Here is a 23,584-nt window from a genome sequence, read left to right as displayed (position 1 = left end):
GACATTGGTATGTTCATTGGAGCTGTATGCAAGCCATGTTCAACACTCAAGGCCCAGAATTTCCACTTAATAAAGACGTGGCAAAATGGAGAAACAAAAATTGTTCTGCAGGAGCAGCAAAGCCAGAAAAGTGCAGGGCTACGTTAATTAAAACGATCCATCAAAAGCATGAAGCATGACATCCTGTAACTACTCTGCTTAGGAAGGTTTTCAGAGGAACTTAGATGCTGATCACTAAGATGTAAATAAAAAAAAAAAAAGAAATCTTTCAGCATTTTCAGGATTTGCTAATTAGCTCCTGGCAGGGCGCATGTGATAAAAGAAATTGTGACGTTTTGAGTAGTAAATGAGCTATTCAGTTACACTGAACTACAGTCAATCTTCTAAAAAATTATTGGGTACGGAATAAAGGCCCTTTTAAATTTGTCATATTGGCCAATCACCATCCACCTTCAGATCTAAATCTCTAGCATTTAGAATAATAATCTTGGTGCAGTGCAGGTTTTATTATTAATTTACAAAAACATGCATTTGTCTGGTTGCCCAACATCGTCGGAGATTTAATGCATGCTGCAAATTCAACAGGGAGCTCCAGACAGTGGTGATGGGTGTTCAGCATTTATTCTCACACAACGTCCTTATTAAAGATTTACTGTTTGGGGATGGGGGACGGGGTGGGCGTTGGGGTGGGCTAATGGAAGCTGGCACTGCACTGGGAGCTAGAGCCTTGTCCAATGAGAGCTTTCATCAGCAGTTATAGCAGAGGTGTGAGGCTCCTTGGGCCCATGGGAACTCAGTCTCCTTCCTTATACAGTACCATGCGAGCCTATACAGGGCATCACATGGATCTACAGTACAGGCCAAAGGTTTGGACACACCTTCTGTGTTTTCTTTATTTTCATGACATTGGTAGATTCTCTGGTAGATTCACTGAAGGCATCAAAACTATGAATGAACACATGTGGAGTTATGTACTTCATCAAAACAGCCTCCCTTTGCTCTGATTAAGTGATGTGATTGTCACATGTGATACACAGCAGCACAGCACACGGTGCACACAGTGAAATTTGTCCTTTGCATTTAACCCTTCACCCTTAGTGAGCAGTGGGCAGCCATGACAGGCACCTGGGGAGCAGTGTGTGGGGACGGTGCTTTGCTCAGTGGCACCTCAGTGGATTGGGATTCAAACCGGCAACCTTCTGATTGCGGGGCCGCTTCCTTAACCGCTAGGCCACCACTGCCCCTTTGATTACTGCTTTACACACTCTTGCCATTCTCTCGATGAGTTTCAAGAGGTCGTTACCTGACATGGTTTTACAACAGTCTTAAGGGAGTTCCCAGAGGTGTTTAGCACTTGTTGGCCCCTTTGCCTTCACTCTGCAGTCCAGCTCACCCCAAACCATCTCGACTGGGTTCAGGTCCGGTGACTGTGGAGGCCAGGTCTCCAATTCTTGTTAAGTATATAACTCCACATGTGTTCATTCATAGTTTTGATGCCTTCAGTGTGAATCTATCAATGTAAATGCTCATGAAAACAAAGAAAACACATTGAATGAGAAGGTGTCCAAACTTTTGGCCTGTACTGTACATCACTGATGCAACAAAGGTCTTAATGATCAGACTTCATCATCACAGAGCTTCTAGAAACAAGTTCTGGAAAAGTTGTGTACAGTTCTTTTCCTCAATATGCATTATGAAACAAAACCAGATTTATAATTTTATGCAGTGTTCTGACATTTCGGGCATTCTGAAATTAGCCACATTAATCTGCCATTCCATCTGATGTCCACCACTGCGGCATAGAACTCCGATGCCCAGATGCCTGGTGTATGGTTCTGCAGAGCGCCGCGTCGAGCTGGTTCACTCCGCCCATTGTTTGAAATGTCAGCATCTGCCTCAAAAGTGCACAGGCCCAGGAAATTTACCAGCTAACTCACACACACACACACACACACACACACACACACAGCCCTGTGCCCACAGATCTCTGTTATAGATTGCCCTAATTAAGTGGCATTCACTGACTGGCAGCCCCAGCCCCTAATGCACCCGAGTGCCAGTGGGGCAGGAGACCATGCAGCACAGGAGAAGTCAAACTTTCAGTGGAAAAGAAAAGTTTATTTTTAATAAAATGTAATACATCCTCATATGAACTGTGAATTGCTCACATCACAACCTCCATAAACACACCGAAAAACAGCAATACTGGACATAGTGTTTCAAGGATATTTAATCGTTATGTCAGTCATGTTGTATAAATATTTGGTACAAAATATTACAAGATACAAAGCAAAGAAATAATATGGAGATCCCAAGTCACTGCGACGAAGCACTGGATGGATGAAATGCAACATAACCATTATGTACGACAGAACACCCCCCAACCTTCACCAGTAAGCACACGGACCATCAGTGCTCCATCCAGCTTTAAACTTAAAAAAAAAAAAAAAAAATTACAGGAGTGCTATGAATGGGTTTGTTCTTCTGATTAAATTCTAGCTTTGTATCTGTACCATTTACAATAAAGTGAAGGTTGTACACATGTGAGTCCTCTTTGAGGCACTGAACATAAAAACCCTGAACAACGGCCTCTGTAAAGCACAAACATTTTTTTTTCTGCATGTCTTCATACATACAAATTTCACCCCCCACACCCACCCCCCCAAAAAAACCCACCCCAGCATTCAAAAAATTACAGTATGCATTGATGTTTCTATAGAGAGGACACATGAAATCAAGACAACAATATCTTCATACAACCGTGTGTGTGAGCCACCCCGCTGGGAGGGACGCGGTGGCGAGTGTGACCGGGTGAGCGAAGGGTTCATCATTTGCTTATACTCAGGAACATTCATCAACCGTCATTGCAGTTTGGTCCAGGCTTGTCTTTCAGCCGAGAGAATGAAAAGACCTTGGATGAGTCTGGAAACGACGCCGTGAGCCACGCCGCGGCCTGACCCTGCCGCCAGCCAGGAGCATTTCCAAAGGGTTTTCAGTTTTTTTTTTTGTTCTTGTTAATGCAGTAGAATACGATACAGCTCCAATCTAAATAATATAAGTTCCTCCCTCCCCCTCAGTCAGCCATGATATGCACTGTACTGTATGGAGCTGGGGCGAGTTTTTCTGTGGATACAGTAACTGAGAATGTTCACTCTGACCCTCTTTGTGAGGAAGGTCGTCCTCTTTTTTTTTTTAAAGAAGCAATAATAAAAAAAACAAAAAACAACAACAACAAATAAGCCAAATGCCACCGTCAGCTCATCGGAACAGGAGGACGTCAGAGAGGGAGAATAAAAAAGGGCACTTTGTTAAAACGCTCAGGCTGCGATATTTCCTCTTTTCCTTCACGGCAACGCCACGCATTGTTCTTGTTTGGAAAGAAGTCCAGCCCCTGTTAAGAGTCCCGGTCGCTGTCCTCTCCCCCGTACATGTCCGCCAGCTTGCGGAAGCGCGGCCCCCATTCGCTGAGGTAGTTGTAGTCCTGCTCCCCCTCTGAGGAGGCCGTCCCCAGCGAGCTGAGCGACTCGGCCACCGAGCCGTTGCCCTCGTAGGCGTACGTGGCCAGCGAGTCGTAAGGTGGCGCCGTGGGGTTGCTGTCGTTCTCCTGCACCCGCTGGTTGATGAAGTCCCTCACGTCAGCATTGTTGCGGGATGTCGGGGTGTGGGGAGGCACTCTGCGCAGGGGCGGGGGCGGGTACAGGGTCTCGGGGGGCAGGATGTCACGCCGCTGCTTGCCGCCATCCTCCATGACCTCTGGGTGGCGCAGGGCGCCGATGTCGAATGCCTGCGTGTCCTCCTCTCCGCCGCCCTCGTCGTTGTAGCTGACAACGTTGTCTCGCACGTCCTCTTTGGAGATGATGAGAGGCTCCTTCTTCTTCTGCCGCTTCAGCGCTGCGAACAGGACCACGATCACTGGGGAGGAGAGATAAACAGCAGACGCGTGAAGACGGCGTCGGGGACGGAAATAGAGCGGGAAGAGCGGCACGTGAGGGAAGCGAGAAAGACGGGCCCCTGTTGAGGGCCGTTTGGTTCCAGCGCTCGTCTTCACCAGCGCAGCCTCCCACACCGGCCTTCTGTCGGGAGCAGGGCCCCGGTGCTCAATCTGCATCGGTTGCATTAGCAAAAAAACGCCATCACGTGCATTAACGTTCGTGTTCCTGACGCACAGCCAATAATATGTCCCGCTAATTGCATCATTCTTCACAGTAATGGCTGGATCGTTCACATCACAATGAAATATCCGTTGCTTGAGCAGCAGAGAAGCCCAGCTGAATAAGGATATTTTGTGCAAAATCTGATTATGATGTAGAGTCATGTCCTGTTGTGGCAGGAGTGAATAGTTTTGACTGGAGCCCGATCGGATTGAATTTCGCTCTGGTCTTTGATATAGCTTTTGGCGAATAAAGTCGATATCAGAAGGGGCACGCTGCGGCAGGCCGCCTCACGCATGAACTCACCGGCTGCATAAATTGAATGAGCTGTGATTGAGTTATAAAAACAAGGGCACCGGCCCAACAACACAATATGCTGCGGCCTCCCGCCGGCTCCCTCGCACAGAGTAACGCTAACGCCGACTGACGGACAGCTGGAAGGAAGGACGGGCCCGGGAGTCGGGGGTCAGCCGGCCACTTACGGAGCAGGATGATGACGCAGAGCAGGATGGCCACCAGGGCGCCCGTGCTGAGTCCGGCGGAGCTGCTGAGGGGCTCTGCGCTGCACATCTCCATATTGCCGTCGCGGGTGCAGGCGCAGACGCGCACCGTCAGCGTGCCCGTGCTGCTCAGCATGGGGTACTCGCCGTCTGAGATCACCACGGGTACGAGGAAGGCGCTCTGCTGCAGCCGCCCGTACCCGGCGCGCCGGGTGAAGAGGGAGGCCGTGTTGTCTGTTGAAGGGAAACAACTCAGTTTGCGCACCGGAACATAACCCAGTACACACATGGGGCAAAACCCTGGTCCTGGAGGGTGTCAGCTTAACAGGCTTTTCATTCGTTACATTCACGAGTGGCAGAATTTGTGACATTCGTGTGATGAAAGCTGAAGAGGCGCGTGCATAATGCCCGTTTAATTCACACCCATCAAACCCAGAATTTATTACGCTGAATGGCCGCTGCCGGACTGGCAAACATGTAAACAGAGAACTTTAGCAGTGGCAACAAATCACTTATTTAAAGTTGCTAAAATTACTGCTCATGTCACAGTGTGTCACCCAAGAGTCAAGTGCAAGTAATGTGGGGGTTGAACAAATACCGCGATTTTGCCATACTTAATGGCCAATTACAGAGGACTTGACTGCACTCCACATTTTTTTTATTTTATTTTTGAAAGAATTTCTTTTCATTACTTCAGTACCATCCATGTAATAGTGTTAAATGTTCAGTTGTTCTGTTTTCAGGGCTTCATAGAACAAATGTTTGACTAGTTGGAAGGCCACATACTCTGGTTGTCCTTCAGTGTGAAGTTGGGTTTCACCGAACCCTCCAGTGCCAGAGTGAACAAGAACCGGTGGCCACCGATTGGGTCGTCTGCATCCTCCGCAGTTATGGTGTGAATTTTCTGTACCAAAAAAAACAACATCAACATTGAACTCGTTCATGGCACAGACTTATAAGCTCAGTCAACAGAGTCTACCAGCTTCTTTGAAGTCAGTAATGAACACAAATGTAGCTAAATTGCAACCTCAGGTCTACCCTCCTGACTTGATCCACGTTGCGTTGAAAAGGAGACATATTTAAGTGCTGTAATTAATCTGCGGTTCGCAGATAATAAAATCATAATTTTTTTTTCTCACTGATATATTGTAATTGCAGCTTTAGAACGGTTTAATAACCTTTAAGCAAAATAAATGGCCATTTAAAGGAAAAGCACTTAGGCTGAACAGGACTCCGGTCCACCGTGAATGAGGTGGCTGAGAGCTTTTTGGCAACGGACCTACAAAGCTTTCCATCCTACAACAAAGGGAAAAAACCTTTCATGTGCTGCGAAAATCAGCCTCCACTCAGGGGTGAAAGCTTGCAAAGGCCTTGATGACGACATGACGAAGCACAGCAGCAGCAAAAACTATTGCGCCACCATGGAACTGGATAAGTGGCTTGCTCAACCTCATTTCGGTGAGTGGGCGAAGCTCATTACGAAACGGCATCATTATCATACCCTGCAATGCAGTTCGGGTTTTTGGATCCGTTAGCATCCAGATCTTTCATGAAATATTGACGGCTGGGTCGAGTGTAATGAATCATACATGTGATTTATAAATTAGACAATCTGCCTGCCTGGACGACATATGCGGGTGTGCACACACAGAGCAGATAAAGATTATTAACAGTGGATAGCGACCTCCTGCTCCTCATCAGCCTTTTAAGTTCTACTGCGGCAACAAAATTTACACCCCGACAGGGTGTAAAAGATTGCGCTGCATATGAAAATGTTGAAAAGTGTGTAATATAGGAGCATCCTGAATTAGTGGCTCTTTTTTCAATAGCCTGGAAGATAAGTTATTTCTATCTAATTAAGCGTCAGATTAATGAAATACCATTAGAAGGTTATAAAAGGATGGAGAAAACAGGACCTATACCATCTAATTAATTACTAAATAAATTTTATTTTGATGAATTTAATAAAAAAAAAATTAAAATCTATCTTACATCTGCAGGAAGTGTGATTAACAATATAAGCAGCCAAATAAGGATGTGCATTTGAACTGGAACATTGTTGGCACTGGTGTTCGTTGAATTTAATTAGCCATACTTCCTCATTAACGGCCTCCTTTGCCCATAAATCTTCATAAATCATTAGGGGAATCTGCCTCCTCCTCTAAATTAATGTCCCACCACCTGTTGTTCAATGTAATCCTGTTGCCTCATCCATGCCCGCCACCAATAGGTTTCAGGAGTCGAAATGTTATCCATAATTCCATCACTGTGATTCTCTCACAGCACAGTTCATAAAACTCCTGTTTCAGGGCTGCACCCTGAGAACCTCACTGGGGAGCGAGGAAGGCGAGAGGAGTCAGCACCATAAAGTGATAATTATGGGGAACTGTGGTTCAGCAAATTTTATGACAAAATTTTATGGTCGATTCTGATTTCTTGCGTACTGTTACACTTATTCAGCGTTATTTTTCCACCTCATAAAACTCTCTGACAATACCTTTAAGGGTCAACCAAACTCTCATATTCTTGAAAAGGAAATGCAGCCTGGCTTTCAGTGACTTATACAGCAAGTGCAATACTAATTCAGAAGTATTAAAACATTTAGTTAAGCAAATCATCCAAATGGATCGCAGTGTTAGAGGGAGAATTCACAAATGGGGTTAAGTATCAGAAATAGAGCAAAAGTATCAGAAAACCATTATGTCTGTAGCTACCGTCCCAGTGGACCCAGTGGATCTCAGCCACTGGCCACATTGTTGAAACTCAAGTCTGAAAAGTGCAGTAGAAAGCATGAGTAGGTGGAGGCGTGGGAACTGTGTGATGCTAGACAACAGAGAAGGGACAAGGAGGCCGATAATGAGAGGACGGCGTGAGTGCATTAGCGTGTCAGTTCATAAAGGACACATCCATATACCGTGGACTCATCTGTTCAGCCTCTGATTTCAGAGACGCACATCTGAAAGACTGAAAAGGTACCTGGCCAGGCTTGGCGTTGTCACAGACGAATGTCTCGTGGAACGAGGCGAGCTTTGGTGCGTTATCATTGACGTCTAGAACACGGATGTACACCGGAACACGGCTGGTCTGTTGAGGGTTGTCTAGATGAAAAGAAACATGGTGATACATTAACTTCAGGAAGCCTTCAGGAAATGTTCCTGCTTGCAATGTTACAAAATGGAATTCTAAGATTGGTGCATTCTTCAAAGTGGCACGAAGCACCCTATAGAATGGTTTACAGTTCCATTACTTTCAATTAGATTACATAAATTTTATTGTCTGTCCCAAAGGTAACAGAAATTCTTCTTTGACATGGCTCCAAACATTAAATACAATAAAAAATACATTGCAAATAAAATAACTCACACATTAACACTCATCTACTCTTGAAATGCAGGCATTCCTATCCTTTGTCTATTTTAACTTATTCAACATGGCTATAGCAAAATTAAAAGTGGGATTCTGTATTGCGGATGAAAGGTGTATTGTGTGATTTGGGTGGAATTTCTGATTACAGTTCAGAAAAGGGGTTTGGGGGAAAACCAATAATTATTCAGGAAAGTTTATTGGTTAGAAAGTTTATATATTGTAAGGAAAAAAATCAATAAGTGAGTGATATACCATTATTAAAATGTTTTAACCATATTCACTGTGTATCTAAAGGCTCGAACCCTCTTCGAAGCATTAAGAACTTCAAGGAATGATTAAAGAGAAACGAACAGCAGAAGGGAACTCTGTCCAGATAAGCAGTTCCATCAGGACCCTCGTAGTTCAGAATCACACAATCGATTATCAGGCCATTTGACTCTGTTTAAGTGCTCTGTGGACTGTTAACCGTGGTTGTAAGGCACTCACTGAACTCGGCGGCGATGACGGAGATGTTGTGCCAGGCCGACTCCTCACGGTCCAGAGTCTTCAGGAGGAAGATGGAGCCGTTGCCTGCATGTACATTGAAGAGCCGATCTGGGTCTGTGCGGCGATCGATGGAGTACCTAAAAAAAGATTGCTCTCTGATTATTCACTGTGAGGTATTTACATAAAGCTGACATCTCTTTGTTTCTGTTTGTCTTATATTGCTCATATTGACGGATGGTGCCAACAAAAGGGACAATGGAGCAACACATTGAGATGACTAATGCCTGCAGGGATAAAAAAAAAAAAAAAAACATTTCTCTCCTCGCTCTTCCAGTGGTCGAAAATCCCATTCTCTCACAAATGCAATCGTTCACTGGCATTGTTCAATCTCCTAATTGGCCTCCTGATGCTCAGAGCAGTGGTGCTGCTTGTTCTGGCTCTGATGATTCTGATAATTACATGCCCTGCAGTTTTGTTCTCAGTTGGAAGAGGGACATCTAATTGCACTTCTTCTCCGGTCCCTTATTTACTTTGTCTCTCCTGCGGGAAAGGCAGTCATCGAATGATTTGGAGAGGCCAACAAATCAGCCTTGTCCACCGGAAGATTCAGCCTGTAATAATATCCTCATTTATTTTAACAGTGGTTACTTATTACAATTACTTGAATGAGAAGTTGCCTTCGGGAGACGGGCCAGTCGGTATTAAAGGAGCACATGGCAGTGATTCTTAATTTCTGTTCATCAACATTTTAGGGATTGTACCAGATCAATGTAATAAAGATGATGAAACCTTACTGTCTTATATTATTTTATTACACCATTGCAGTAGCGCCTGAATGTGCACGGATGAAGTATATTGTTCTCATTCTTTTATCTGGCCACTAGAGCTGAATTACAAGGTTGGCGTGTTCAGGGTCTCATAACTCCAAAGACTTATAACGTAAAAAAAAAAAGTAACCTTTAACCTTTAATCTAATTAGTTATTTCAGACTGATGCATGAATGCACTGGATTTGCAGAATGGGGGGTGTATATCATCAATATACATTGGAATAATGTATTGGTGCCCACCTGACAGGGCTGTGCTTGATGTCAGGGTCCATGGCGCTGACGGAGCTGACAGCTGTGCCCACGGGAGCATTCTCCTTCACCTCCATGATGTAACTGAAGCGGTCGAACACAGGAGGTTCGTCTACATCGTCCACAGTAACACGCACCATGGCCGTGTCTTTAGTGCCCAAAGCCAGAAAACGTACATCTAGCTGAGGGTTCTGGACCTGGATGTGAAGGTCATATGACTTCTTCTTCTCGTAGTCCAGTGGCTAGTTAGCATGTGTACAAAGTTCAGATTAGAAACACACCAATCGCACCAACATCAGGTCAATGTTATCAAAACACTAGACACTATATGAAAAGAATCAAAGAATTATAGCCCTATTTTCAAAGCACTATAAGGGATGTAGTTTGTGAGACGTATGCCTTCTGGATTTTTCAGAAGTAAACAAATAAACTAAGTATAAATATGGAAGAGCCTATAGCAATGATTGATAGCTCTTCTTCATTCTAGACTATTTAATCCCCCTCCTGTAAAATACATCACATACAAAACAGTGTTGCCAGATTTGTGATGGTTCCAGACCACAATCTTACAAAAATGTCCAAAAATATAAGTAGCCAAGACTGCGCAACATACTTAAATAAGAATTGTATTTGTCAATAGCAATTTTCCCAAAATATCAAACCGAAAAACCACACAATCTGCCAACACTGAAAGGACATCACAAAAATTCATGTGATTTTATGTAAATACCTCATATTACATTTATGGCATTTGGCAGATGCCCTTATCCAGAGGGACTTACAATGTGCTTTCTTGTTACCATCAGTGAAAGGGTTAATATTACAAACCCAGAAGTCTAGTCACCTTTTTGACTGCCAGGATGCCCTCTTGGGTGATCTTGTCGGTTGTTATGTCAAAAACATCCTGGCCCTCCCCACCAACAATGGTGAAGTCCATCTCTGCGTTTTTACCAATGTCTGGGTCCACAGCCCTTATCCTCCCAATGGGAGCTCCGACCTCAGCAGACTCCGCCACGTTGAACTGATATATACCTGCAGATTCAAACACACACACACACACACACTTAAAACTGAAGCTCTCATACCAACAGGCCAGCCACTGAGGGATGGCTGATATTAAAACAGCCTGGCGGTAGCATCTGTAACTTTACACAGCTGTGCCAGCGATCACATTAAAGAGAAGGCTTAGAGGCATCGAGTCGCTAATGGCTGAAATCATGAAACTACACAGCCTCATTTTATTTGTTGAAGCCTTAGCCTGGTGAGTTAGCATGACGGAGGGAATTAAGAAGATGAATTCATTCATCTGAGTCAGGATTAGCACATGGACCTTGTGCACTTTGCAAAAGTCCATTGTGTCAACACTAATCCCCATCATTTTCTCTGCTGAAGATGGACAACTAAACCCACAGGCCATTCCTGCCTTCTGCTCGTGTGCGGCCACAGTCACAGTGACAGCCAAACGCTGACATGGTTATTACGCTCACAATCTTTTGGCTGATGCTTACGGTTTATGAATCGAGGCGGGTTGTCGTTCACATCCGTGAGGCTAATGTTGACGACGGTGGATCCGGTCAGGCCTCCTCTCTGACCACCCATGTCCTTGGCTTCTATCACCACCTGGTAGTGCTCCCGCCTTTCCCTGTCCATCTCATCAGGCCCGAGGGCTGTCCTGATGATGCCTGAATAAAATACAAGCACAAAAACACTTTTTTTTTAATTCCTGCAGTAATATGTGTTTAAACCCAGGACTTTGGGCAGATTTCGCTTCGTCAAGGACTGCTGGGATTCCATTTATGCCACAGCGCTGATTTATGGAGGTAATTACATGGGTACACAGTCACCTTCATGTTCCTGATGGGACTCAGTTGCTGAATGAGAGATAGCTGTTAGCACAAGTGAGCATGAGCTGTGAGGATAATAAGCATTATACGACAAGGTGAAGCATTTGTCTTCTCAGCAGTGAGTGCAAGACGTGGCATTAAACATATTTGCCTGCCAACTTTCATATGTTCACAATTGACATCTTTCTCCAAACGTCCCTGCACAACTGTTTTATTTATCACGATAAAAGATAAATTCATGTCAGGCCTTGTCAGACGTTGCCAGACAAATCAAAATTCTGACATGCAACGATCTAACATGAAGGTGGATAAGAGATGATCTTAAGGCATTCAGAAACATCAGTACATGACACACTACATGGTTAACATGACGGAGCACTACCTGTTTAATTTGAGCTTTATTTATTTAAATTTTGGAACAACCCAAATATTTCCAGATTAACATCCAGCTTTTTGCTTTTCTGAGCTCGAAGGATTTCGTGCACTCTGGTGCGATATGGACATTGCGTAGCACGCTGCATCTGGGATCAACCATATCAGTGTTAAGCTGCATAGTAATCTGCCCAGGAGGGGACTGGATTTCCTGTTTCCATTTCTCTTCTGTTTAAACAAAGACATCAGTGGGAGACGTTCCAGAGCATACATTAGGAGTGATTAAATTCTCTCTCTCACTTTTTTTTTTTTTGCTTGAGTAAAAAAATGGCATAATGCTAGCTCAACCAATTAGCATGACTCTCTGCCTCTCTCGCTCCGGCTCCCGCTATGAATTTGCCGTAACGGACTGAAAAGAGGCTAACCTGTAGACGGCTCGACGGAGAAGTAAGGGTGTCCCTGGCTGATGCTGTAGACCAGTTTCGCTGCCAAGCCAAACATCTCATCGTCTGCATCCTCGGCCATGACCCGAATGACTGAGGTACCTGAGACAAAAAGAATTAAGTCAAAAACGATGATTGAACAACACAGATCTGCTCTTTTGCACATACACCCGTGGAGAGAACAGCTCCATTGCAACCCATGTAGCTAGAAACCCGCCTCTTTCATTGTCAGGCTATTAAGGTTGCCTCTGCCTAATTAGAGTGGGCTGAAATGAAACTATTACAGTTGGGGGTTCCCCATTATCAGGAGTAGGTAACGTTTTAATTACACTGCAAACAAAGAGCAAAAACACAATCTTTTGAATCCTTGCAGCACCTACCAGCATTCGACCTCTCGGGGACGGTGGCCATGTACACCTCTTTGGGGAACCTGGGCTCGTTGTCGTTGACGTCGTGTATTTTCACTATAAACTCTGTCTCGGGCTCCAGCGGCCGGCCTGTGACTCGGTTCACCGCCTGGGCCTTGAGCGTGTAGGTGGCCTTGGTCTCCCTGTCCAGGCTCCGGGTCACGTGCAGGTCACCGGAGTTTTCATCGATCACAAATACCGTGCCAGCTCCATCCCCGCTTAGCACGTACCGCACATTCCCATCCTCACGATCCATATCCGAGTGGAGCTGTGGAAGAAATCCCTGGTTCATATCTTGCCGACTGTGTCTGCACCAAAATGAACTGAAATAACTCCCAAGCATGCAAGACCATTTTATCTATATTTCAACAGCAGACAATTTTCATAAAACGGCAGTGACTCAAAGGCTGTAAATAGGTAGTGGTGTGATAAAAGCAATCATTTTCCATTACGGTGACGTAGGCTTGATTGCACACTGCACTATAACAAAGGATGGGATGTGCAATTTAGGTGAATGCCCATAATTGCTCACAAAGAACAAAGAGACTTGTGATCGCTCTCTCCCCTCAGTCCCTCCCAAACTCTATTCTGTAAAAAATAAAAAATTGGGATTTTGCCTGAATATTAGTGCATTCATAAAAAAATGCAAGTACCACAGAAATTCATGAGACCTTGGATGATTCCTTACACCACAGGGATCACAGGGGTGACATTTCTTTCTTTTTTTTTAAGGAATTTTGCCTTTAGTTGTTTATTGTGAATAAAAGATGGGTGATGAGAAGGCGGGTGCAGGAAAATGCTAACAAAGCCACAATGAAAAAATACCTTCCTCATAAACAGAATCCCCAATCTTTCCATCATGGAATATTGTGCAAAATTAATAGGCCCACTCAGAGCAGGATTCGAGGAACAGAGCGGGACTAGGACCCACACCCAACCAACACTTCCCTCACTTCGTTATGAGGCCTGAACAGAGAGACTACCACAGGACCCAGACCCCTGGAACAATCTAAAACGTCCCTGTCATCTCCCTCTCTGATGCCTGCAGCACCCATAACCTTGCGTGTGGGGTTATTATCCTACCTTCTGTTTTATGCAGGGACCTGAAAGTAGATGACTGCACAGTGCACCAACATCAAAAAGGTTTGATAACAGATGCAAGCTGGGTTTTTTTCAGAGCCGTAGCTAGAACTGTAGCACACAAAAGCACATGAGCAGCTTTTCTGGAATGAATCTGTACCCAGGCACCTAAAATCGGCCACACACGGCCTCTTAAACGTGCAGCCGAACACAGAGAAACTTGCAGATGTTGCTACCGCAGCTGAGAAAGTGCACAAACACATATTTATCCCTGCAACATCAAGCAGCGTTTCATTTAACAGCATTGGGTTGTCTGCCTGTTGCCGATCCATTATGCAGCCAGGAGGTTCCCTGACCAATTTAGGCCTCCTTTTTCAAACAGAGACAAAGTGGCACAATAACGAGAAGGATTGGGCCATGTAATCATTTAGTGTCAGATAAAGAAATGACTCTTGAGAAATATGTGGAGACTCCTGCGGCCGGTACAGCATTGCAGGGGAAAGTGAATTACCGTCAGGCCCTATCAGGGAATCTGAAGCAGAAAGGATGATGAGTGTTCATCCATAGTAGCCCACCTTGCCAACATACTGGTTGTCCGTCCCAGTGTACTCCTCCTGGAGATAAAACTGATTCCACATCCAGCCGCGCTTGGCTCGTCGGAGAGGCACTCCATGGTTTCCGTTTTGTCCTACCATGTCCTTCAGTCCTGTCCCCGCGCTTCCTCGGAAAAAGACCATGGCGTCCACAGCCAAACACCCGGACGCCCATAGCAGGATCGCGAGGTAAGTCCTCATCCTCGACTCAAGAAAATGTACAATGCACAGGGGCCAGTGATCCTATCTGTGCAGGTAACAGCTTTCAGGCATGCTCACAGTCCTCCGCACTGACAGGCCGGCTATACAGCACCTGTGAAAAAGGGGAGAAAAAGACAGACCTTAGTTTATGCAAGAAGACAGTAACAGGCCGTACAACCTGCATATGTTTAAATCTCATCTCTAGTATTCCGTTTAAGACCGCCGACCTTAAGACTCTTCAGAAGGTCATTAGCAGCATAATAATAAATGTGGCAGGTTGAAATTGGTGTGAGGGGTCAAATAAAAAACGTGCATCAGGGAACAGGCCTGCTCCTGCAGCAGTGCTAATTGCCTAGTTTCCAGGTTAAGCTACATTAATATTTTAATATTTAATATTCAAATCAACATTCCAGATTTAACATCAGTAACATGAAATATAATTTATGTGTATAAGCTGCATATTTATGTCCAAAAAATTTTTTTTTCACAGATTAGTTGTGGTTTATGCTTGTTTTGGTTTTGTTGGTCAGTTGACTAAGCAATTATCATATAATTTAATAAAGAACAATAAGATGAGCATATTGTGCATATCTTCTCCCAGAAAACAATTAATTGATATATTTACACATGTCTCCAGCATCTCATTTTTTCTCCAATGTAAAAACAGTAAGTCAGGATACATTATGAGAGAACTAGGTCACACATCCTTCCACAAAATCCATGAATCTCTCAAAATTAACTCAAGACTAACAAGACAAATACTTAACGCTGACATTTTCATTACAGGCTGTATTCTTTATTATGTTGCAGGTTAATGTGAACATAATGTGAGTGTTTTTTTTTTCCTTTTTTATTTAAAGCTGTTTAATGCAAACACTTTTAGGATGGTATCCACTTGAATGGTTTGAATAATCATCACCAACGTATCCAACTCTGATTTGCAGAGCAGTGAGGGCATCAGTTAAAATGAGCACGGCATCTCCTGGATGCATCTGTTCCCAGCGCATCCAGGAGAAGTCATGTGGTGCTTTAGCACCACACTTTAGCAAGTTCGCAGACCTACTGAAAGCAACCTCCTGCACTGCCTGAAATTAGCAAGAGAAGCACAGAAGAAAGCACTCAAATATCAACATCTTTTTTTGTATCCATGAGTGATGACTGAAGACTGAATGCTTACAGGACAATCAGGGCAATTCCCTGCAGGATATGTGAATATAAAAACTAATGAATTGCTCTAAATGCATATTCTCTGGACAAGAAGAAAAAAAAAAACGCAGCAACTCTAGTTCATGCCTCCTGCCACCTCCTAATAATAACCTATCAGCAGCACTTCCTGTTTTGCCACGCCTTGCTTTCCTGAGACTTTTTATTAGAGAAATGTGTAAAAAATCTCGGGGGTTCTCAAAAACAAATCGTGTAGTATAACAGCACTACTCCCACATGCTCACAACCATATATACACATATATAAATATGCACACACACACACACACACAGCACTTACGTGAATGCTGGAAAAAAAACATTACAGGGCTTTCCATTTAGTTCCATTATGCCAGGCCTTATGAATTGTCCTTAATTGAATGAGGTAACAATAGCTACTGAAGCACATCGATTAGCTGTCAAAATCAGAGATGCTGAAAACCCCACGGGGTGAGTGGGAGAGTATGTATGTATGTATGTATATATACCACAAATATTTTTGCTCCATGTGTCCTGCTTTCATGCTGGATAGGGTCTAGCAACACTGATTATTGATTACTGTTTATGTATATCACGTGACTGCTACAGGAAATTGAATAAAAGGGAGCCATTGAAGAATGAAAGAAATAAAAGTATTGATCGGCATATGTGGACTTGGCCACATTGGATGGAATTTACAGAAACCAAAATGCGTTTCAGAAAAACGCCGCAGTACATGGCTGAACTGGGAAGCAACCGCAACTCAGATCAGTGCCACTTACTAAATTAAAATCACAAAGAGGAGCTTTTTTTCAAGTGCCATCCGTCCTTGTTCCAGATGTCTCCAAAGATCTTTAAATGTTCTGGTTCCTGCTGAAACTGAAACACTTTCCAGCCAACCACACACAGCGGTCTCTTCCGCAATCTGCAGATGAGCGCTGCCTGCATTACCTGTAAAGTCTGACTTTTTTTTAGACAGTTCCTACGGTAAAAAAAACTGCGGTGAAGAAAAGATTACTCTACGGAAAGCCTTGTGCGTTTGAAACGCATTATAGCCCCGGGTGCCATAGACTTTTTTTTCCGTGTGTGGATGGTTTATGTTTGGTTTTCTGACCTAAAAGGGCCGAGGAGCTACTGTGAGGGGCTGAGGTGTGAAGGCATGAAGCAGGAGCTCCTTCCATAAACAGCAAAACATTCGGGCTGACTAATTAAGAAGCACAGCCTGACGTTCTTATCTTGGACCAAACACATCTGATGTTATTTTCAGACGAGCCAATCTCGCATCTAGTCTGTCCTTGAGACGCCGCCTGTTTACGCTTTTAATGCCTCCTTCTCTTTTTGCAGCGAACTGGGGGATAGAGTTGGGAATGGGTGGGTGGATGAATGGAGTTTGATATGTAAGGGAAGGTTGTGGAACAGAGCCACCTGTGGAGGACGCTGGGAGGACAGGGAGGGGTGGGCGGAGGGCTTCTCACCAAGGCCCCCCTCCGAGTGCCCCCCAATCACGCCACTGACAGCTTCGGCGGCCCAGACGAGTCCCATCGGAGCAATTAGGAGCGAGAGAAGGAGAATGTTAGCCACGGGCGGTGCAGAGGGAGCGGGAGAGCGAGCGAGGGAAAGAGCCGGAAAGGGAGGAAAGAAAGAAAGAGCAGACTAGAAGGGCGACAGGTAACAAGTCTTGCCGCCAGAACACACAGCAGATCGGAGCAAGGCTGGGCAGCAAATGTGAGAAGGTGTCACCGACATGGCGCTCCCACAGGCACTTAATGAGACAGTCAGGCAGCCATCCATTTACTCAAAAAGGACTAAACTGAAAGGTACTTTAATGTGGAACTGTAATAATGTCACCTGGCACGTACTGAATAATTCCTGGGATTTTTTCCCCTCCAATTTAAAGGGAACTTCAGCTATTTTTGGGCCATGAAGCAATAAGGTTGTCTTCAAAAGCAAAATCCCGGTACGATGTTCATGCCAAATTCTACACTTCTCACATCAGTGAACCCTAAATGGATGGAAACCTGGGGGGAGGGGTTAGAAGTGGTCAGTGCATCTGCTAATGTGCTCTCCCGGCAAAGGCCGACAGGTACGGACTAGAGAAGAGGATATCGGATGAGTGTAAATTACATTTAGGTGTCACAACTGAGGAGACCTAAGATCCTCTGGCCTCCACTGAGAGCTGGAAATGGACAATCAGCTTACTCCGTGTCACTCCCTCCGGGCCGGAGGGTGATCAATAAGCATTGATTTGGTGGTTCAGGGGGTGGGGTGGTGTCTGTCTAGACAGAAAGATTTGAGGGGTGATGCAGTATCACTTTCTTGCAACGCACTTGCGTTGCTATAAGCAGTGATTGATTTATTCTCCGCGTTCTTGTTTTTCGTCATGGGTTGTGGTTTGGGTTTTACCCTCATAGTGACATCAGCCTGCACAAAGGTCTATTCTAAGAGACCTACATTTAGTGTGAAAATCGATTGTGATTTTTGTTTATACAAAATAATAAATAGCTTGATATAAATGCACATAACTTTTCATAGTTTCTTCACTCCTCACATGTGAACAGAATGGGATCTGTGGTAGACTGCCACACCACATGAGCCATAATCCTATCTCCAGATCCACCAGACGTGCGAGGGTCGACCTCCTACAGCCCCTTTTAATCTCCTTGGCAACATGTGTGTCTTAATCTGAACAGGAGAAGATAATGGATTCAAATGTTGTTGTTGTTCTTCTTCTTATTCTCAGTTTTCTAAATCTCCTTTTCTGAATGGAGGCTATGCGTCTAATTCATGTCAGACGATGTAGCTCATGCCAGATTGGTCAAAAAAAAATGTTCTTTACTTGGGAACAAAGTCCAACTTCCAGTCGTCTTGCTTCAGGTCTGACTCATAAGATGGTCATTGACGCGCTAAGTCAGTTCGAGCACATTTCCATCAGATGCTCCATGCATTTCAGTCAGCAGCATGTAATATACACCTCAATCACCACTGGCGCTTGTGTGGCCTTTCCACCATTGTCCCTGGATTGTGGTCCGATGCTGGCTGTTCAAACACACGTCTCAAAGCACCTGTGTGTGGCTCTGTTTCTGTGTGTGTGTCGGGGGGGCACCAGGTTTATGGCAAGCCTTACTGGGGCGGCTTCCTCCGAGACATCATGTGGTGTTTGTTTGGGGCTTCCTCCCGTGAAAAGGAGGAGCAGAAGGAGGAGACGCCATGAGAACCACAGCTTTACAGCTGCTGTGTGAAGGACTCGGCAGGTCACCGGCTTCCCCTCTGCATTGTGATGCACAATGGAATCCAGGCCTCCATTGCAATGCAAATGCATGACTCTGTCTTGCCCCAGAGTTACTTCTGCGTGTGTCTGTGTGGGTGTGACTGTGTCACAACATATACACAAATCACACAATCTAAGGCTCTCGCATCTGTCAAAGTCAAGCTAAAATGTTGCATTAATCAAACATGTTTTTATGTCCGACCATCTAGACAACTTGAAGATACCATTAACTCACCAATTATAGATGATTAAGTATTGGGAATCTTTCTTCTTCTTTAAAGACCATGGTCTGGACAGATAGATTGCTTTTAAAAAACTTTAAAAAAATATATATATGCAATTTATGTCCAGGATTTTTATGTTTCCACTTTTAAGGAGACAGCATGACGAGTTATAACTCATGTGGTTTTTTTCCCCGTCTGCCTCTTAGTTTGTTTTGTTAAAGCCTTAATATCAGGGCTTTTGTTAAATCAAGATAATACTTTACTTTAAAAGGTCAGGCATCTGGATTGCAAGCAAAACAAGCACTGACATTTTGCTGTTCTTTCTTTAAGTGGCATTATGGTATAATCTCCATAACATGCAGCGGTGGAAGAAATGATCAATCATTGCATTTATTATTGACACTGACAACAACAGGAAAACAACCCACGTAAGTCAGTTGTTACAATCATGATGCAAGCAGGGGACAAAAGCGAAAACCGCTAAACCTGCGTAATCTCAATCAAACTGGCAAGAACGCGAAAAAGTGACTTTCCATTCAAAATGACACGTTTCCTTTCATATCTCCCTTCCAGCCCTCCACTTCCGAGAGACATGAAAGCCGACCTCCTTGGCCTTCAACCGGACCCGTCCTTACAGAAAATCCCTTGCTACGTTCTACAGAACCCCTCAGCAGTGTGTGGACCGTGCAGAAATTGAATTCCCCACCCTGGTCATTATGCCCAGATACTGACATCAACACTGAACAGAGAGGATTCTAGCAGTGGCACCCAATGCATTAATCTGCTTCACTCCTGCAGCCAAGCCAGGCTAATTGAAACATCTCGCTCGGTCGTAAATAAGGAAGTAGATGTACTCCAGAGATATGTAATTGCTCTGAACAAATCGCAAGCTTACCGCCTGCCCGGCTCTTTAAAAAAGTTGCTTGTCGTAGAGGCTTGTGTAAAAGCCGTGAGATGGTTCTTCAGGGAGCACAAGACGACTACGTGGCAACGCGGCCTGCATGTTAGCTCATGCTAACGGGCCACAGTTGGTTTGACAGCAGCGTGCATGATCAAATCCAGCGCCGTGTAGGCCCCGGAGTCTGTGGAAGAGCGAAAAGCCGTGTTTGATGTACATTGTCTTTAGAGTGGAGCAAGGAGTAGGTCTGCACAAGAGCAGAACTCAAATCCACTAGTAAGAGGATGACACGGTGTCCAGGCCCTGGGGCGAAACTCAGGATTGATCTGGGGGGGCTGGGAGCTCCTGTGATTAAGATGTAAAGCCGTGGGCACCACGGGTCACCTTTAACATTTTCTTCGGCCTGGTGAGAAAAAGCTCCCGATTTCAGGACCAACCAGACACCATGTAGTTTTTTTCTATTGTTGTTTTAAGAATAATCACTGTGCATTTAGACCACAGTGTTGAGAAGACAATCCACCTCCACGTCTGCAGTGAAAATTATGGATATATATTTCTACATTTAGAAAATGGGATGTTGTTAGAGTGAGCAGGGAGGTATTCAAAAGCCACTGGGGGGTTAAAATGGCTATGCAGGGAGAGTGCAATTGGATCTCATACACAGACATTTCCTTTAGAAAGCCCGTAATTGCTTTTGCCTGTTCTTCTTCGTCTTCTTCTGTTTTTGTAACAGACAATGACATGTTCTGCGGAGTACGCACCGGTAGCCAGAGCCCCGCTGGAATATGGTCATTGATGCTTAAATAGTGCTAAATACAATAACCATTCTGGGATCAAAATGTAATAGCGCCGGGGTGCTTATCGCTGTAGCCACCCTATCTCGTCACTGTACCAACACACCCAACTGTGGGCCAGTGTCTGACGAGGTGTCAGCGAACACAGGCCTAATTACCATACAAAAAACTCATTTACATACAATCAGCATTTCTAATTTAATTTACAACAGATAAAAAGGTAATTAATCACATCAAGTAGGTAGGAGAAAACCTTCACAGTGTAACTTTAATGACGGTTAAACGCAATCGTATATTATGTGAACTGGGTTACCGATTAAATAATGAAATGAGTCGCCCCTTCAGTTTGCCAAAGCAATAATTGTCTTTTTACGGACTACATCCACCCATCCGCAATCCCCAGTCCTTTCCACATGGTTAAAGAAAGTGTGTGCCTGTTTTAAATATGTCCTACGTGTGCATTATTTCTGACCTACATGGCCCTACAAAAAGCATGAAATCTACACGCTGACAAAAACCATATTAATAGTGTGGGAAAAATACAAATATTTTTTGTAGGCTGCAATAAATATAGAGGCAACCTTTTGTGCATGTTTTTCATTTCTGATTCCTCTGCACATGTTCTGCTGGTGTTTGTAGTTTGAGGCGGTAAAGTGATGGTTAAAGCGGGTGGAAGATGAGGGTGGAAACGGGTAATTACTCATTAACGGATCCCGCGAGCCCACCGGTTACAGGTGTCTGTTCACGCAGAACTTTACCGTCCAGACACTGATCTACGCGTTCATTTACACGCTCACGGGGCGAGCAGACGATGGACCGAGCGCTCCGTCCACATCTTCACCTCTCACACACACACACACACATACACACACTCCTCCACTGCCTTCTCCTGACAAGCTGCTGAGCCTGGACACACTAAACCAAAACCAGGAGCATCTACAGCCGTCAACACACACACACACACACACACACACCAGCCTGGAACACGGGCTCCGCAACACATCTTCCAGCATCTTACGGGGCTACAGTTCAAAATCACTTTAAAACCACCGGGGAGTCAAACCCGACACTACAAATTATACCAGACCATAACGACAAGATTTACACCACTACTAATAGTATTAATTTAAAAAAATGGTAAAGTGACAGTTCCCGTGGGGCTTTGTGAAAAGTATTAAAAAAGTAAAGCGCAACCTTACCTTCAGCGCCACGGTCACCGGCGGGCTGCTGGAAGAAAGTGAGTCCGGGCGCAGCTGCGTATCCGTGGCGTGCGGTACCGACCGACCGACCGACTCTCTGTGGCGATGAGCGGGCGCTCTCTCTCTCTCTCTCTCTCTCTCTCTCTACCTCTCCAGCTCTCTCTCCCCTCTGTCTCTCTCTCTCTCCCTCTCTGTCTCTCTCCCTCTCTCTCTCTCCCTCTGTTCTCTCTCCCTCTGTCTCTCTCTCTCCCTCTCTCTCCCTCTCTGTCTCTCTACCTCTCCATGTCTCTCTCCCTCTGTTCTCTCTCCCTCTGTCTCTCTCTCTCCCTCTCTCTCTCTCCCTCTCTGTCTCTCTACCTCTCCATGTCTCTCTCCCTCTGTCTCTCTCTCCCTCTCTCTCTCTCTCTCTCTCTCTCTCTCTCTCTCTCTCCCTCTCTGTCTCTCTCCCTCCGGTCCTGTGAAGTCGGAACGGACCGCGCTTCTGATTGGCTGCCGTCCGTCTCGCTGTGACAGAGGGAGGTAATTAATGGTATTAGGCGAGGCGCAGTCTGCTCGCGCTCGGAAAATAAAGGGCCGCTGAAGTATTTATGGATTTGATTTTTTTTTATATCCTGTGCTGCCTGCCACATAGATTGTCCCGCTTGTAGTTTAACCCTTAAACCGCCTAGAGTGTTAAAAAAACATTGGAACCATTAAGCTCACTTTCACTTATTAAAAATATTTAGTTTCAGTTGAAACAGTTAAACACAATTAACACAATTATACATTATATAATGCAGTATCTCCAATTAACCATACAAATGTGTGTGTGTGTATTATAATATTTTTTGTGGGGGGCACACAATGCATCAACCACATCAGCAGAAGAATATATATATATAATTCTTCTGCTGATGTGGTTGATGTGTGTGTGTGTGTGTATATATATAATTTGTATAGCATAACCAAAAATAAAAAAATAAAATAGGATGCTTCTGCAGATATGGTTGATGCATTGTCCCCCACTGTCCACCACATTTGTTTGATGACCTCACAAGACATGTCAGATTTATGGTTCACAAAAATGTAAGATAGCTTTCACAGTCGTGTAAGAAAGATAAGCTATTCAATTTGTAGTGACCATATTTGAAGTGACAATGTCCTTCAAATTTCCTACCATCAAATGCAAGTACAGTAACACAGCATTCATGTTGTGAACAAAATGACCAAATCAGGCCTGCAAAGTCAGGCTGTTTTCATGTCTAAACAGCATCACTATTCCAATCCTCCTTGGTCTACCTTTTACATCAATAGAAACAAAATGAAAAGAGTAAAAGCATGTTGATGTCAAAGAACAATACCCATGAGCATACCCATACCCTGTCTTTCTATTCATCCATTATGGAATTATGTGAACAAAGTGCTAAAGGACAGATGAACGACAGACCTCTAACAGGAGTCTGTCCTTCTGTGCAAAACCCAGAGCTTCCCTTCTCAGAAGAAAACTGGGGAGTGATCCA

The 23,584-nt window shown here is 44.5% G+C and overlaps 1 protein-coding gene across 1 annotated transcript; it reads right to left on the bottom strand.

Annotated features, from left to right (window-relative positions):
• Positions 1-2,097: 2,097 nt before the first annotated feature.
• On the bottom strand, positions 2,098-22,200 carry cdh6 (cadherin 6). The gene is made up of 12 exons (XM_028976632.1): positions 22,086-22,200; positions 14,303-14,633; positions 12,621-12,915; positions 12,223-12,342; positions 11,090-11,263; positions 10,426-10,613; positions 9,573-9,823; positions 8,504-8,640; positions 7,628-7,749; positions 5,438-5,555; positions 4,634-4,885; positions 2,098-3,912 (listed from the first exon to the last, which is right to left on the bottom strand). Exons 2-12 carry the CDS (start codon positions 14,519-14,521, stop codon positions 3,395-3,397), a joined length of 2,394 nt encoding a protein of 797 aa, XP_028832465.1. The 5' UTR covers positions 14,522-14,633; positions 22,086-22,200; the 3' UTR covers positions 2,098-3,394.
• Between the last annotated feature and the right edge of the window lie 1,384 nt (positions 22,201-23,584).

Source organism: Denticeps clupeoides, chromosome 4 (genome assembly GCF_900700375.1).
Source record: "Denticeps clupeoides chromosome 4, fDenClu1.1, whole genome shotgun sequence".
NCBI classification, from domain to species: domain Eukaryota; kingdom Metazoa; phylum Chordata; class Actinopteri; order Clupeiformes; family Denticipitidae; genus Denticeps; species Denticeps clupeoides.
The sequence above is the reverse complement of the archived record's forward strand: the minus strand, read 5'-3'. Positions and strand labels throughout refer to the sequence as shown.